Consider the following 18,202-nt stretch of genomic DNA (forward strand, 5'->3'; position numbering starts at 1 on the left):
AACTACCAAACAGCAAAAATGACTGGGAGAAGACACAATTGAAGTGGAGGCACATAAAAAGGACTCCCTACAAATCAGCAGGTCCTGAAGAGATGGTCAGAAAGCGGTTTTAAGATGGTCTGTAAAACATAATCTCTTCCACTTTTTGACCAGAGAATCATCATTACATGTTATGTAGAGCAGTGTTTTTCAATTTTTTCTGAACCAAGGCACATTTTTTTCATTGAAAAAAATCCGGGGGCACACAACCAGCAGAAAACATTAAAAAATGTAACTCGGCAGCCGATATTGACAGTAAAAAGTCGTTCTCGCAATTTTTGGATATGACTTCAAACCATAACCAACCACGCATCAGTATAGCTCTTGTCTCAAAGTAGGTGTACTGTCACGACCTGTCACATCACGCCGTGACTTATTTGGAGTTTTTTTGTGTGTTTTCCAGTGTGTAGTATTTTAGTATTCTTGCGCTGAATAAACAGTAGAAATGGATGGATGGAGTTTCATTCCTTGAACGCTATTTCCCGCACCTGCTTTGTTTTGTCAATCAAGACTATGTAAGTTGTGCGGACAATATTCTTCTTTATAGGGACATTGTGGATTGTCATGTCATATATGGATGTACTTTGTGGACGCCTTCTACTCCAAACGCTGTAAGTCTTTGCTGTCGTCCAGCATTCCGTTTTAGTTTACTTTGCAGCCAGTTCAGTTTTAGTTTCGTTTTGCATAGCCATCCCAAAGCTTCAATGCCTTTTCTTAGCGGAACTCGCCTTTTGTTTATTTTTAGTTTAAGCGTTAGTTACCTTTTTTACCTGCACCCTGCCTCCCGCATATTGTGATCATGACAAACCATGTTCCCGACATCTACAAAGCAAATAGCTACCTGCTGCCACCTATTGATATGGAAGAGTATTACACGGTTACTTTGCCGATCCGTCGACAACATTATTTGCGGATTATAATTACTGGTTTGCAAAAAATATTTTTAACCCAATTAGGTGAAATTACATAATCTCCCATGGCACACCAGACTGTATCCCACGGCACACAGTGAAAAACACTGATGTAGAGTACAAGGAAATGTTTTAAATGTAAAAAAAAAAAATCGTAGTATAACCCCTTTAATACACTTTGCGCCTTTTGTAGTAAGATAGACCTGAATAGACACGCTCGTCAGCAGTACGCCTAATACTCCTGCTCATTTTCGGACATGTTGTAATGAAACAACTGGAAATATGTGATGCATTACATTGTAATTGTATTGTATCCATGTTCAAAATAAACTGGAACTGAAACTAATAATCTGGGGCATTCTATGGTCTGAAAAATACGGTAAATATGAGGCAAATACATATTTAACTTCATATACAATAAGTTCACTGTTACAAGCGGCCCTCAGAGGGCAGCCATAACTGCACCGTGGCCCTCAATAAGAAGGAGTTTGACATCCATGGTATAACTGAACTTCCTCTCTTTATGCAGATGCTTTCTCCTTGGATCCAAACACAGGCCTGGTGCGTTCTCGCCGCCTGCTGCAGTCGTCTGAGAGCTTCAACCTGACTGTGGTGGCTACGGATCAGGGGCGTCCTCCTCTGTGGACAACCGCAGACCTCATCATCACAGTCATAGATGTGAATGACAACAGGCCTATATTTGTCAGACCCTCCAATGGAACCATCATACATATATCAGAGGTAACATCACTCTACGCATGTCATCGTTGCTAGAATAGGTTCTCTAATAGCAACTTTTCTTTAGAATCCAACTTGATCACTTGTGTGGTGTGTTTCTTTGAAATTTCCATAGCTAAAAATCCATTAAAAAAAATGCATTGATACTTTCTGCTTGTTAACTGAAACACCATAGTGTCTTCCAATATTTCACAATGCGTTGCTAATGCATAATGCATCCTGTCTTGCCACACAATGAATCATGTGGCAAGCAATAATACTAACAATGCAGCAAATTGCTGAGAAACAGAATCAGGACCAAATCAAAGAAACATTCAATATAACTGGAAATGATTACAAATTATTCTGCAGCTGTTTAATAACACTTATACAATACAGATCAGCCTGAACGGTTATATGTCTTCTGGTGGATATGGGAGCTTACGCATGATTTTTATAATCCTAACTTCAGTAATGTATCCAACAAACCTTTTTTCGCATTCATGTAGGAGCAGCCTCCGGGCTTGCCAGTGTACGAGGTGCATGCAACCGACGCAGACGAGGGGGTGAACGGAGAGGTGCGCTACGGCTTCCTGCAGACGGGAGCGGGCAACAGAGACTGGGAAAACTTCCACATCGACGCCACGTCTGGAGTCATTACAACTACAGTCAAACTGGACAGGGAGAAACAGACCCTGCACAGTGTGAGTAAATGTCTTTATTAGGGCTAAAACATCACACTAACTGTGCGTGTGTAAAGTTTCTAACTGAGTCTTAACATTTGTCACAGCTTATCATTGTGGCACGGGACATGGGACAACCAGTGCCTTATGAGACCACGCAGCCTCTGCAGGTGGCGCTGTTGGACATTGATGACAATGAGCCGGTCTTTCTCAAACCTCCAGTGAGTATGATGCTTTATCAAGGCGGTGTTATTCGATGAGGATCATTTGTTTTGTGTCATTTGTAAGTAATAAAAGAAAGGTAGAAGTTAGTTTATCCATAAACAATGTGAAAAATGGAGAATATGTCTGAAATCGGATTTCTTGGGGTCATCATAGATGAAAAGTTGACTTGGAAAGCTCATATATTGCATGTTAAAAATAAAGATATATTTATTTTGAACAAGGTTGAATACAGTTTCCCGTACAATACTTTGAGAATTGTATATTGCTCAATTATTCTACCTTATTTCAATTATTTTGCAGAAATATGGGGACATACGTATCACAGCAACACAATGCCTTTATTTCTATTACAGAAAAGAGCAATTCCTATTATTTTTAAAGTAGGATATGGAGACCACACAAATCCACATTTCATTCGGGATTATTACAACCAAAAGACATTGTAGAATTTGCATACTCTATTAGTGATGTTCAAAGCTAGAATTAAAGTTATTCCGAAGGACTTACAAAAGTTATTCAAGTTCACGTCTGAAGATGAGAATTACAAAAGGCCGTATTTAGTTTAGTTTATTAAGGATCCCCATTAGTCTACACCGCAGTGGAGACTATTCTTCCAGACTTTGACTTTGGTATGACTTTAAATATCCAAGAGCGCACACAAATTTGAAACAAATCTACTTTTTGTCCGTTGTTTGTGTGAAAGCATGGAGTTCTCTAAAGAAAGACTTAAAAAGTTGCAAGAATATTTTTGAATTCAAAAGGAGTTACAAAAAGAGACAAATAGCATTACATCAAAGGGATTTTTGGTTTTGATTGGACGTTTTTTGTGAAAATGCTTAAACGAAAATTTAAAAAGTAGTTCAGGTGTTGGTGGAGGGAACAGTGATAAAGTCATCTAAAATAATTTGTGTTGAAAAAGGGGGCAGATAAATATAAGAATAATATTCTTCCATTTGCTCCTTTCTGATCATAGAAATGTTTAAGAAAGAAAAAAACAATGAAAGTGTGACCTGTACTTGGCTTGTATACATGCATTTTCATGAAAGGAATAAAAAGAAATGGTGAATGATGATTTGTAAGTTTATCTGCACAGTTAAACCCTTTTTTTTGTGTTTGTGTTGTGCACCGCAGCGTGGTAGCTTATCTTACCAGAAGATGACAGTGTCTGAGCACTCCCCTCCAGGAACCGTGGTAGGGAACGTGACCAGAGCTGTGGACGCTGACGAAGGCTCCAATGCCATTGTTTACTACTTCATTGCAGGTGATCGAGCTTTCTCTTTATTTCCTGTCTCCACGTGGTGTGACTAACATATCCCAACTGACATCTTTCCAAAGGAGGGAACAATGATGGAAACTTTGGCTTGAGTCTAGACGGTGAGCTAAAGTTGTATAGGGAACTGGATCGCGAGGAGAACCCAGTCTACACTCTCATCATCAAGGCTTCCAGTAACAAGAGCTGGAGTCCTTCCAGAGGTCAAAGGGCAGCACGGGCGCGGGCCCTGGATCCTGCTCGAGATCCCAGTCTGCTTGAGATCCGCATTGAACTGGACGACATCAACGACCAGAAACCACGATTTTCAAAAGCAGAGTACACTGCAGGTCAGTGGCATGCTTGATGTAGTTAAGGTACGTAGCTTAACTAAATTTTCCAGTTACTTAGCGGTAGCTTGGCTACTTTAACGAGTAACTTTTCCTGAAGCTTAGCTACTTTTAGACACATGTAGCAAGTAGCATAGTTACAAGCTACAAAGCCAAAAATAATGGACTGGGAATCCAGGCCTCAAATAATATGGAGAAAATACAATGAATGAGAACATCCATATACTGTACATCCATACATACGGAGAAAATCCATGATGATTGGTTGGTGTTTGTATGATGGAGTCACAATTGGCTAAGGCTAGGGCAAAACATTATGGACTGGCCAATCCAAGGCGAGATAAGACGGATCATCGAAACTAGTAAACAAAATTATACCAATCACGCACTCATGTCACATGACGACAAGGGAGTCAGAGGCAGAGGGACGCTTCAAGCTGACGGCTCAAAAAATATATGTATACTTGATGATGGCAGAGGGATTATCTTCCGCAGATGAGATTTTTCCTGTAGTGATGAAGATGATGTTGCAGGAAACCCACAATTATGCATATATTTAGACAAAAGTATGCCTTTACAAAAAACTATGGCCAAAACCTTAGTTTTTAGTTCTTTACCCTGTAAACTAAAATCATAACTGCTCTGTTTATCCAAGACGTCCAACACAAATTTAGGAACACACATTAAGGTGAGTTGAGTTCATGAAAAGTTTTACTGCACACAACCATTACCAACTGTTCCCAAAAAACATACATATCATTGTTTTGTATTTTTTTGTCAATATACAGATACATGCTGGGATGTTTTACTGTAGGTAGAGAAAATTAATAACCTTGTAGGGTCGGGCCAAAGACAAGGCAAACTAAATAAATACATACAGTGGAGCGTGGAGATACCAGCTAAATGACAGATAGTTCATAGTAAAGGGTCTATTTGTACACTCTCAGTTACATTAACATAGATATTATACATGTGGGCCCATAGATAGAAATGCAGTTAAATGTAGCTTTGATGTAGCAAGCTATTTTTGTCGTGTAGCTTGTATGTATTGTAGCTTGCTACAATTATCCGGGGATAGCTTCCCCTTTAGTTTAGCTACATTTAATTGAGAGTAACTCGTAGCTTAGCTTACTTCATTTCCTAAGTAGCTTGGCCATCACTGTTGCAGGTAATCTTCACTCCTACATGTCTGATTTTTTTGTGAAACCTTAGAAACTAGCTTGTTATATTCAATGATTTTCTTGTCGATGTGAAACTGTATTTTGTATTTTTTCACGGTTGTAGGGGTTGCTGCTAACGCCAAAGTGGGTTCCGAGCTGATCAAAGTTGTGGCGATCGATAACGACATCGGCAACAACAGCTTGGTCCAGTATCACATTGTTACCATCCGTTACTTCCAGTCTCAGAGTAACGGCAGTGAGGACGTTGGGAGCATCTTTACCATTGGTGAGTCTCTTTACCTTACCACGTTTTAACGTATCTTTAGTTTTGTCTCAAATTAATAAAATTGCCTACCAGGGGTCGAACTGATATTGATATTAGCAAAGCATGGATCTAAAATCTGAAGTCTGATACAAGCATTCCTTCAGCATGTTTACTTGTGCAAAGCTGGAAAGCCAGTTAACATCTAAACGTCCTCCAATAAGCACACAAGGTTGGTCTTTTCTTGTTTTTTGAAGAAGTCATGTACAAAAGGTAAACATTGTTCTGTAGGCTACTAGGAGCTAGCAGCTACTCTACACAACTAATTAGAGAACGACATCCAAACAAGACATACATAATAAGTGTCTTAAATTAAACAATATTTCAGTCTAAAACACAATATTTGTCAATATATAAACAAGTATCAAATAATTATGGTTGCAGGTTACTTACAGATGCAAAGTAATTGTGCTGAAAATTTTAATTTCCCCTTTGGGATTACTAAAGTATTTCTGATTCTGATTCTGATTCTGAAGGTCACCTATGCAGAAGCGTATTGCATCATGGGCCTAATTTAATGAATTGTTTCAGACATGCACCTGGGGATAGGTTGATTGGCAACACTAAATTGGCCCTAGTGTGTGAATGTGAGTGTGAATGTTGTCTGTCTTTCTGTGTTGGCCCTGCGATGAGGTGGCGACTTGTCCAGGGTGTACCCCGCCTTCCGCCCGATTGTAGCTGAGATAGGCGCCAGCGCCCCCCGCGACCCCGAAAGGGAATAAGCGGTAGAAAATGGATGGATGGATGGATGGATGGATAATTAAGACTCTGCTTCAAAAGCATAGATCTGTCATGAGCAGTGTTGGGAAAATTACTCTAAAAAAAAGTAATTAAGTACAATTACGTGTTACTTTCCCCAAAAAGTAATTGGATTTGTAAATGAATTATTTTTAGTTAATTAATTAATTACCAGAGAAAGTAATTAGCGTGTTACCTTTTTATTTAACATTCATATATATCAGGGCTGGACAATTATTATACTCGGGGAGCCAGATTTAGATAAAAAAAGTGTGTCTGGGGGCTGGTATATCTATTTTTAGGAACACGAATACAAAACCTCACAACAATTTTGAAAGCTAAAAACGTTATGACGGACCACCTTAAAAAACGGAATGGAATTTGTCATTTTTTTTTACTGAATGAGACACCCAGAATGCACGTGAAAATAAAGAATGTGGGATATACAATATTAACTATGAATGATAAAACACTGAATATTGACAACATATTTTACAATCAACCGAAACACAACCTAAGTGCAAAAAACATAGTGAAAAAAATCCCACCAACAATCTGAGATATCTCATAGTGACCATAGTAAGTTATTAGATGACCATAGTAACTAATTAGATGACCATAGTAACTAATTAGATCAGTGGTTCTCAACCTGTTTTCAGTGATGTACCCCCTGTGAACATATTTTTTATTCAAGTACCTCCTAGTCAGAGCAAAGCATTTTTGGTTGAAAAAAAGAGATAAAGAAGTAAAATACTGCACTATGTCATCAGTTTCTGATTTATTAAATTGTATAACAGTGCAAAATATTGCTCATTTGTAGTGGTCTTTCTTGAACTATTTAGAAAAAAAGATATAAAAAATAACTTAAAACTTTTTGAAAAATAAAGAAGTGATTCAATTATAAATAAAGATTTCTACACATAGAAGTAATCATCAACTTAAAGTGCCCTCTTTGGGGATTGTAATATAGATCCATCTGGATTCATGAAATTAATTCTAAACATTTCTTCACAAAAAAAGAAATCTTTAACATCAATTTTTATGGAACATGTCCACAAAAAAATGCAGATGTAAATGTTGCACTATGTAAAGTTGATTATGTGTGTCTTTATTACATTATGTATTATTATACTGTACATATGTACCTAGTTTTCTATAATATTGCTGAGACTTTTAATATGTGCACTTTATTCTTACTATACTTACTGTCACCAAGTTTTGAGCAAATCATTGACTTGCAGTTCAGTAAAACATTTAAAAAATTTTCCTGTATGACAATCTGACTACCAAATTGCAATTGTATCCAAATATTGTGGTCTTTTATCAAACTAATTTTATTCATGTAGGCAAATGATAACCTGTGAGTAATCTGGTTAAACTAATGGCGTCACAGCTCTAATATACAGTCATGGTCAAAAGTTTACATACGCTTGTAAAGAACATAATGTCATGCCTGTCTTGAGTTTTCAATAATTTCTGCAACTCTTATTTTTTTGTGATAGAGTGATTGGAGCACATACTTGTTGGTCACAAAAAACATTCATGAAGTTTGGTTCTTTTATGAATTTATTATGGGTCTACTGAAAATGTGACCAAATCTGCTGGGTCAAAAAGTATACATACAGCAATGTTAATATTTAATGACATGTCCCTTGGCAAGTTTCACTGCAATACAGCGCTTTTGGTAGCCATCCACATGCTTCTAGCAAGCTTCTGGTTGGCAAAATTGTTGCAGTTCAGCTAAATTCGTTGGTTTTCTGACATGGACTTGTTTCTTCAGCATTGTCCACACATTTAAGTGAGGACTTTGGGAAGGCCATTCTAAAACCTTAATTTTAGCCTGATTTAGCCATTCCTTTATCACTTTTGGCGTGTGTTTGGGGTCATTGTCCTGTTGGAAAACACAACTCCCCCGAAGACCTAACCTCCGGGCTGATGATTTTAGGTTGTCCTGAAGAATTTGCAGGTAATCCTCCTTTTTTACTGTCTCATTTATTCTCTGTAAAGCACCCAATTCCATAGGCAGCAACAAATGCCCAGAGCATAATACTACCACCACTAGGTGGTAGTATTATGCTGCTAGGAGTGTATAAAATAGTCAGGAAGTGTCATGAATACAAAGGATTATGTGTGTCATGAATACAAAGGATTATGTGTGTCATGAATACAAAGGATTATGGGTATTTGTATGGGTATTTGTTGTGTTGCGTTTATGTTGTGTTACTGTGAGGATGTTCTCCCGAAATGTGTTTGTCGTTCTTAATAGGTGTGGCTTCACAGCGTGGCGCATATTACTAAGAGTCTTAAAATTGTTAATATCACAACCATTAGTGTACTCTGTGTCACCCAGTATGCCTTGCAGTCGTGTGCGTGTTGCTGTGGAAGCGACACACAACATGATGCTGGACTGACAAGCCGATCGTACATGTCGTAGTAGGTGACAAAGCCAATGGTTTTATAGCACGCCCTAATACCTGTTAACTGGGTGACTACCGGCAGTCAATCATGAGATTAATAGCGACAGTTATTGTCTTCTTCGTTTTATGACACGGGTTTTAAATGGCACTTTGAATGGCAAAGGTTACTGATCACAGAACGATGCATATCAAATATTTCCGGATGGTTCAACCGCCACCCGCCCGGATCTAATTCAAATAAATTTTTTCGTCATAACAACCGCCCGACCCGCGGTTTATCCGGGGACTCCGCGGATGAGACCGCAAACCGCGCATCCCTAATATGCAGACATATATACATATACATATACATATATATGTATACACATATATATGTCTATATATATATATATATATATATATATATATATATATATATATATGTCTATATATATATATTTATTATTTAAAAAAGCATATATATATATATACATACATATATATATGTATGTATATATATATGTATATATATACATATATATATATGTATATATATACATATATATATACATATATATATATATATATATATATATATATATACATATACATATATATATGTATGTATATATATATATAATATTTAAAAAAGCATTTAACAGTAACTTGTAGTTCAAATTTTAAGGAAAAAGCTACATGTCGTTCTTATGATTTATTCCATGTTGTGCTCAACAATATATAACAATGAGAGTGAGAGCTCTGAAAAATTACTGTGACAGCACTTTTAATTGCAAACAGCACCTTTGACGACACCCTGTTTGCAGGTTTGACTGACGGCATCATCCGCACCTACGACCTCTTCACGGCTTACAACCCTGGGTATTTCCAGCTCGAAATTTTGGCGTGCGACCTGGCCGGGCACAGCACTACCACGAACGTGAACATCTACATCCTGCGGGACGACCAGAGGGTCAAGATCGTCTTCAATGAGATCCCCGATTTGGTGCGTGAAAACCAGGATGATTTCATCAATTTGCTGTCCAACATCACGGGAGCCATTGTCAACTTAGATGACATACAGGTGTGTCTCGCTGTCTCGGGTGTCAATAGTGTGTTTGTAAAAAGCTGACGTCCTGTTGGTTTGCTCCAGTTTCACGTGGACAAGAAGGGCAGGGTGAATTATGCCCATACTGACATGCTGGTCCACGTGGTCAACAATCAGAGCAACACCATCCAAGACGTAGAAAGGTTTCTTCTTTTTCTATTTCAAAGTCAGTCCATAAAAACCACACCACTACTACTACTGTGTTCTACTGGTCTGCAGGGTGATCCAGTTAATCGATGAAAACAAGGAGCAGCTAAGAAATCTGTTCAGGACGTACAACGTGGTGGATGTTCATCCCGCCGTCAGTGACAAGCTCCCCGATGACATCACCACTCTGCAGGTCCTCCAAAAGCCCCAAAACGTGTTCTCGCCACATGCTGTGTTGTTAAATACCTGTTTCTGTCCCAGCTGGTCATCATCATTCTGGCTGTGCTGCTGTGCCTGGCTGGTATATTGTTTGTCTCGATGAACTGGCATTATCGCAGAGTGTAAGACGCTTTCTTTCACAAAAGTTCATGTGTCCACACAGCAATGTTCGGTCGAGTTCGTAACATTTTTGTCACTGTTGCAGACATCAGAGGAAGCTCAAAGCGATCGTCGCGGGATCAACAGGTTTGTCCCCTCTACTTGCCAACCTCCTAATGTGGCTGATGCGATGTAGTGCAGGTGGTCTTCCTTTTACGACGTTTGTAGTTACGAACTTCCATCCATCCATCCATTTCTACCGCTTATTCCCTCCAGGGTGGCGAGGGGCTCTGTAGCCTATCTTAGCTACAATCGGGCGGAAGGCGGGGTACACCCTGGACAAGTCGCCACCTTATCGCAGGGCCAACACAGATAGACAGACAACATTCACACTCACATTCACACACTACGGCCAATTTAGTGTTGCTAATCAGGTGCATGTCTTTGGAAGTGGGAGGAAGCCGGAGTACCCGGGGGGAACCCACGCAGTCACGGGGAGAACATGCAAACTCCACACAGGAAGATCCTGAGCCCGGGATTAAACTCAGGACTACCCAGGACCTTCGAATTGTGAGGCAGACGCACTAACCCTTCTTCCACCGTGCTGCTTAGTTACGAACTTGCTCCCATTAATTATTTGAAAACGTAATTTTGCTCAGTAAATACGAGATTTACTCGTGAACTACTAAGAGTGCACGTACGGAAAGATACAGTTGGCTCCGCAAAGGGAATTATACTACTGATTATGTTGATTGGCAACACTAAATTGGCCCTAGTGTGTGAATGTGAGTGTGAATGTTGTCTGTCTATCTGTGTTGGCCCTGCGATGAGGTGGCGACTTGTCCAGGGTGTATACCGCCTTCCGTCCGAATGCAGCTGAGATAGACTCCAGCCTCTCGCACGACCCCAAAAAACAGACAAGCGGTAGAAAATGGATGGATGGATAGTTCACTTTTTTGCACATCATTATGTTTTCCAAGCGTAAAGCAGGCTTTTGTGGTGGAAGTGCTCTAAGGAAAAGGAAAGTAATTACTAGTGTTACACGGTGGTGGTGGTGCTTTTATTATTGTTCTTTCTTTAAAATGTACAAGACATATAAGAACCAAAATTATGTTTTTCGGCACAGTCCCACTAAGAGCAGACATGCACTACGGGGAGACAAAAACAGGACCGCTGACGGGTCAGCCACTTACGGCGCCCCTCAAGACAATGGGAAACAGGTGATATTAGGGAAGGGGAAAGGAGTAAAAACGTATTCAGTCAAAAGCTGGACTCTTGGGAGGGGGTCCAGACTGAGGCCAAAGAAAAAAACTTCATAGCCGTAGCACACATAAACATGTTACATAAAATCACAAAACCTTGCAACAGAGGGGAGGTAGCCGCAGCCACGGAGGCTGACTGCAGCTAAAAAGCGCTACTCAGTTCTCCATCACCCCGAAGGTGAATCAAGCTGTGGTGAGGGCATGGAGTGGTGGTGGGTGTGTGTGTGCATATGCCCATTGTCCAGAGTGTAGTTATCAATCAATCAATGTTTACTTATATAGCCCTAAATCACTAGTGTCTCAAAGGGCTGCACAAACCACAACACAAACCACTACGACATCCTCGGTAGGCCCATATAAGGGCAAGGAAAACTCGCACCCAGTGGGACGTCGGTGACAATGATGACTATGAGAACCTTGGAGAGGACGAAAGCAATGGATGTCGAGTGGGTCCAACATGATGTTGTGTCTATAGGCCTGGGGCCGCTCTGCACGCGGTGCAAGCAAAGTTCAACTCCCAGGTGTTGTTGAGGAGGAAGGGAGGTCAAAGCGTCCATCATATTTAGATGATATAAATGATCTAAATTTGGCCAACAATAAAGCTTTGTAATAGTATCGTTTTATCAGGATAATGCATGTTTATCAATCAATCAATCAATGTTTATTTATATAGCCCTAAATCACAAATGTCTCAAAGGACTGTACAAACCATTACGACTACGATATCCTCGGAAGAACCCACAAATGGCACATTCTAGCTGTGTCCCTCAATTTCGACAAACAGAATGTAGCCTCTATGCTAGAGAGTCAGCGGCTAAATAATCCTCATCTCTATGGCGGCAATTAAAGGAGGTATCTTACAATTAGGAATAGCTAAACATGCTACACTACACACCAGAGGAAAATACAGGGGGTCATGCTAACCGCTAAGCCAGAGCTTGTGAATGTGAACAGGGTGTTAGACTTGGATTTAGACATGGACATAGACAAACTTTATTGATCTACAAGGTAAATTGTTCCTTCCTTGTAGACTTTTGATTGATTGATTGATACTTTTATTAGTAGATTGCACAGTTCAGTACATATTCCGTACAATTGACCACTAAATGGTAACACCCAAATACATTTTTCAACATGTTTAAGTCGGGGGCCAAGTTAATCAATTCATGGTACAATTATATACTATCAGCATAATACAGTCATCACACAGGTTAATCATCATAGTATATACATTAAATTATTTACATTATTTACAATCCGGGGTTTGAGATGAGGAGCTTTGGTTGATATCAGTACTTGAGTCATCAACAATTGCATCAACAGAGAAATGGACATTGAAACAGTGTAGGTCTTACTTAGTAGGATATGTACAGCCAGCAGAGAACAAAGTGAGTTCAGATAGCATAAGAGCAAGTAAATACATTATAAGTGCATTTGACCTTGCTATGTTTCCCGTAAAAACATATATAGGACAACAATTTGATAATTCACAAAAACGTCTTTAATGTTGTTAGTGTGCACATCTGTTTACATTCAAGAGATGTAGCTTTGATACAAATATTGACATTACCGATGCCAAGTATAGTATTAATATAATAATAATATTATTGGATTAGATTTATGTAGCACTTTTCTAAACACTCAAAGCGCTTCACAGAGAACTGAGAACCCATCATTCATTCACTCTAAAGTCATACTGCATGATACTGATAAAGCATGTTCCCCGTAATCACACCAGGGTTTCCCCGCCCCACCCCCAGGAGGGCTTGCCTCACTCACTATTTCAAAAACAATCTCTTTATTATCAAAACAACACAACAACAAAGGCAAGCAAAACTATCAACGCGGGCGCGCACACAAAAATCCTTTTGGTGCTCTCAAAAACGTTAACAACCATGTTGCTACAATAACTTCAAAATAAAGCTAAAAAGTTAAATCCTGCTTAACTTGCCGTCCGCGAATAGCAGACGACAACGGGAGAGACATGACACGGACGAGGCCACGGAAGGAGAGAGGACTGGGAGTAGTATGTGTTGGTTCCTTCTTCTTTCTAAGTCTAAGTGAAGTGTGAAGTGAGTTATATTTATATAGCGCTTTTCTCAAGTGACTCAAAGCGCTTTACATAGTGAAACCCAATATCTAAGTTACATTTAAACCAGTGTGGGTGGCACTGAGAGTAGGTGGGTAAAGTGTCTTGCCCAAGGACACAACGGCAGTAACTAGGATGGCACAAGCGGGAATCGAACCTGCAAACCTCAATTTGCTGACACGGCCACTCTACCAACCGAGCTACGCCGTCCACAGTGATTCACTCTTTCTTTCCAGGCTGGTTTGGTGGCCATATTGAGTAAGCAAAATAGAAAACTTGGTGAACGGAGAGAAAAGAAACACACACTGAAGCACTAGGAAGTGGTGACCGAGGGGATATTCCGCTGTACCCCGGTATTGAGCACTGAATAACGGATAAACCGCAGTAACCTCGACTATATAAAAACATTGCGACTTGTCCAGGGTGTACACCGCCTTCCACCTGAATACATCTGAGATAGGCTTAAGCACTCCCTGCGACCCCAAAAAGGGACAAGCGGTAGAAAATGGATGAGATGGATGGATATTCATTACTCGTGCACTAATAGACTGACAAAGTGCGCACTTGATGTCACGTTATTGAAGGAAAAATACATTTTTAGACAATATGATTTGCCTAAGCGGCTAGGAGACACAGAGTGTAACGAGCGGTAGAAAATGTATTAAAAAAACAGATTAAAAAAAAAAAGGTACCGTATTTTCTTGAATTGCCGCAAGGCATATAGTATGCGCCTGGCTTGAATTACTGTCGGGTCAAAATCGCTTCGCAAAATAATTAGCGCATGCTTAGTATTACCGCCTGGTCAAACTCGTGATGTCACGAGTGACACTTCCCCTGTCATCATTTTCAAAATGGAGGAGGCTGATTTCAATACCAGTAATTTGAAATCGCATAAAGGGAAGAAGATTAAGAGCTATTCAGTAGGATTTAAGGTCCAAGCTTGCATCACACTCAAATTTTTACTGCATACCTTTGGTAAGTGCCGGAGTGAGAAGATTTTTTAAAATAATTAGCGCATGCTTACTTTTACCGCACGCCTTAGGTAAGCGCAGGAGTGAGAAGAAATTTTAAATTAATTAGCGCCCCGGCGGCAATTCAAGGAAATATGGTAATTTTTATTTTTGAAACTTGGGACTTCCCATGGGCCGGATTTTGAACTGTTCATTAATTCAGCATATCTTGGCTCAACGTTCCAGACTTGCAATGTGACCATGTTGCACCGACCTCACTCTCTCTGCTTCCAACATTTCACCCTCTTCTTCGCGCTAGCTTATATAAGCAGTAGTTCATCCTACGTATATTCAGCTTCAAAAACATAAGGTTGTGAATCCTCATTTGTCCAAAAATAGTCGTCTTTTAAGTTTATTACCAAGTCTGCCGTGATTACAACACAATTGCATTTGTATAATCTAAGGTTTCCAGCGGCACACAAAATGAATGAATGAATGAATGAAACGTTCATACACCAAAACATGGTTCACACAGAGACACATTGGCTTGATCTAAAAGTTTGCAAATAGAGGGGTTCATAAATGTAGCTTCCACTGCATAGATTCCGACTTAAATATTTTTTTGCTCAAATGGAAGTCAAACAAAACCCGACATCCACCTTTGTTTACTTATTGTTTTATACTAAACATGGCTTTTAATTGTAGCAAGTTGAAATGTGTTCTTTTCTCCTCTACTATCTAGGGAACCAAGGTTTAATGGATATTCTGGACATGCCCAACACCAACAAGTACTCTTTTGAGGGGTGAGGTTTTCAAACTCTACAATGTTTGAACACAATAGCAAATACAAAAAAGACACCATTTGGCAAAATGCATTTGTTGCAATGCAGGAAATAATGGTTTCTTAAACACGCATATTTCAATCCTACAAGGTGGGTGAAATATTACTCCCTAATTTGTATTTTTAAAATATACTTTCAGCAGTGGTGTGCCATCAGGGCCAGCAAGGCATTCTCTGCTGGTCTAACATAACCAGAAATCATGATCATAATTAAAGATGAAATTGTTTTTTTTTATTTGCTTTCCTTAAATATCTAAATGTATTGATATTTTCTTCATGTCATATTATGCTCCTTCGAGTGCTGTTGTTTTTAGTTTTAGTTTTTATCCAATCAGAATTCAGCTGGCTCATGTTGCCATGCTAAGCGAAATCTGCTCAGGACCTTCAGAATCAACAAAGCAGGCGTCTATGCACTGTAAGTGAACGGGCACATACAGGTGATAGATAATTGCGATAGTGAGTTGTTGTCAGTAAGGCTTTCTGGCTGGCCTCACGTTGAACGTGACATTTACGCATCCTGTGATTGGATACTCATTGGGACTGTGAGCGGATGAATTTGAGAACACATTCAGTTGATAAGACAGTTGCGATAGCCAATCAGATCACAAGTTGTTGACAGTAGCCTATCTAAGTAGCCTGATGTTAACGAGACTGTGATTGGATACTCACTTGTCATTCCGAAGTGAGTATCCATTCACAAGTTTCAATTTAGCAGGAAGCGGGAAGTGTTGCTCCGTAGGCAGACCAGATTGAGGAGAAGGAGAACAAAGTTGATTAGGTGGCAGCTATATATTTGCGAGGCCATTTTCAAGAAGGATATTTAAAGAGAAACTACATCTTGTGAGACGATGTCGGCCAACCCCGGAAGCTAACTCAGTTGTTCTGGCGATGAAATACTTGCTATTTCCACTCGAATAAGCCGGCGACGAGGGGTACCACAGACTTATACTGCGTCGAATAGGTCCTGCTAGGGCTGGGCGATATGGCCTTTTTTTAATATCTCGATATTTTTATGCCATATCGCAATATACCATATATATCTTGATATTTTGCCTTGGCCTTGAATAAACACTTGTTACATATAATCACAGCAGTGTGATGATTCTATGTGTCTACATGAAAACATTCTTCTTCATACTGCATTAATATATGCTACTTTTAAACTTTCATATAGAGAAGGAAATCACAACTAATCGACCAAAACTGTATTTATTAATCAGTTATTAAGCAATGGCACAAACATTCATGTCATTTCCGTAATAGAAAGTGCAAGATTGTCAGAGACATTTTAAGTGTCTAATAAAAATGAACTGTATAATAGGAAATCAAATAGTGTTCATCCTTCGCTATTTGGTAGGTTACTACGGATGTTATTAAATTCTGTTGTAGACTATTTTTTGCATACGGTGTTGATCTGGAAATGTTTGCCTCGGCATTTTGATGGTGTGGGCGTGTGGCACCGAACGGAGATGTTGAAATGCGGAGTAAGCACTCTTCATTCTCTAGCAGGTGACTTTTCAAATGATGCTACATATTAGCAGTAATGTTACTTTTTCTACCAACGCTTTTGGACCACTCTTGATAAATTACGGTTGTCTGTTCGACATCTTCCCACTTGAAGCCAAACCACCGCCAGACGATGGACCCCCTGCTGTTTTTCTTGGGAATTAATTCTCCCTTCATTCGCACCTTCCTTCTCTCGTATTACCACTCGCATGGTTCTGCTAGCATCACAGCTAACATTACCCATGATGCTACCTCTCTGCTCCGCGAGGGGTATACGTATGTGACGTATGACGTGATAGTATGTGACGTGTTTAAGAAGGTGCGCTTGTCTGTGAGAAGGAGCAACAAGAAAGTGTGAGAAGAGCCTGTAGTGTAATGCCCGCAGCTAAAGCAACTGTGTGAGAACGTATACTCGAATATCACGATATAGTCATTTTCTATATCGCACACAGACAAACCCGCGACATATCGTGTATATCGATTTAGCGCCCAGCCCTAGTTCCTACTAACTGTGAGTTCAAATATTTTATATCTTTACTTTTAATATATTTTTTGCAATTTTATTTTGACGGTATCACATAAGATATTTTTAAATTGCTGATGAGTTTTAAATAGATTTTTAAATGCGCCAGAAAATAGCTTGTTTTGTACAATGCCCAGTAGTACCTAAATGTGTTTCTGCAAAGTATTTCTCCAGATTGGACTCTTCCTTCTTCCACAGTTTTTCAAAATGTCCTCATGTACAAAAAATGTTGGTACTTTTGTGAAAGATTGTGACTCTCTACCGGTATCAAATATCAAAATGTGTACCTGCGCAGCGCTAATCCCGTGTGGCTGGATCCCTTCTGTCACAACCTGGAGCTGGCTGCTCAGGCGGACCATGAAGACGACCTGCCGGAGAACCTGAGCGAGATAACGGACCTGTGGAACAGTCCTGCTCGCACTCATGTTCGTACCGACGCTCTTCAGGAAAACATTCTTCCAGCACGGTTTTCGACTTTTTAAAAAACATTTCTTTTGTCCAAGGGAACGTTTGGTCGCGAGCCTCAAGCCAAGCCGGATGATGATCGTTATTTGAGAGCGGCGATTCAGGAGTACGACAACATCGCCAAACTAGGCCAGATCATGAGGGAGGGGCCTATCAAGGTGAGACGCTCACATGTTGATTGATGTCAGCTGTGTTTTCTCCTCCCA

At 39.7% G+C, this 18,202-nt stretch overlaps 1 protein-coding gene across 2 annotated transcripts in view; it reads left to right on the forward strand.

Annotated features, from left to right (window-relative positions):
- cdh23 (cadherin-related 23) overlaps positions 1-18,202 on the forward strand; it is a 619,519-nt gene that overhangs the window by 595,917 nt on the left and 5,400 nt on the right. For both annotated transcript variants that reach the window (XM_061910729.1, XM_061910730.1), the window contains exons 53-66: positions 1,480-1,691; positions 2,177-2,371; positions 2,458-2,571; positions 3,707-3,836; positions 3,911-4,174; positions 5,459-5,620; positions 9,615-9,871; positions 9,941-10,038; positions 10,115-10,235; positions 10,304-10,383; positions 10,467-10,507; positions 15,404-15,464; positions 17,827-17,956; positions 18,035-18,154. In XM_061910729.1, the coding sequence (XP_061766713.1) occupies positions 1,480-1,691; positions 2,177-2,371; positions 2,458-2,571; positions 3,707-3,836; positions 3,911-4,174; positions 5,459-5,620; positions 9,615-9,871; positions 9,941-10,038; positions 10,115-10,235; positions 10,304-10,383; positions 10,467-10,507; positions 15,404-15,464; positions 17,827-17,956; positions 18,035-18,154 (1,985 nt within the window). The remainder of the gene's footprint in view (positions 1-1,479; positions 1,692-2,176; positions 2,372-2,457; positions 2,572-3,706; positions 3,837-3,910; positions 4,175-5,458; positions 5,621-9,614; positions 9,872-9,940; positions 10,039-10,114; positions 10,236-10,303; positions 10,384-10,466; positions 10,508-15,403; positions 15,465-17,826; positions 17,957-18,034; positions 18,155-18,202) is intronic.

This window comes from Nerophis ophidion, linkage group LG09 (assembly GCF_033978795.1).
Source record: "Nerophis ophidion isolate RoL-2023_Sa linkage group LG09, RoL_Noph_v1.0, whole genome shotgun sequence".
Classification (NCBI taxonomy): domain Eukaryota; kingdom Metazoa; phylum Chordata; class Actinopteri; order Syngnathiformes; family Syngnathidae; genus Nerophis; species Nerophis ophidion.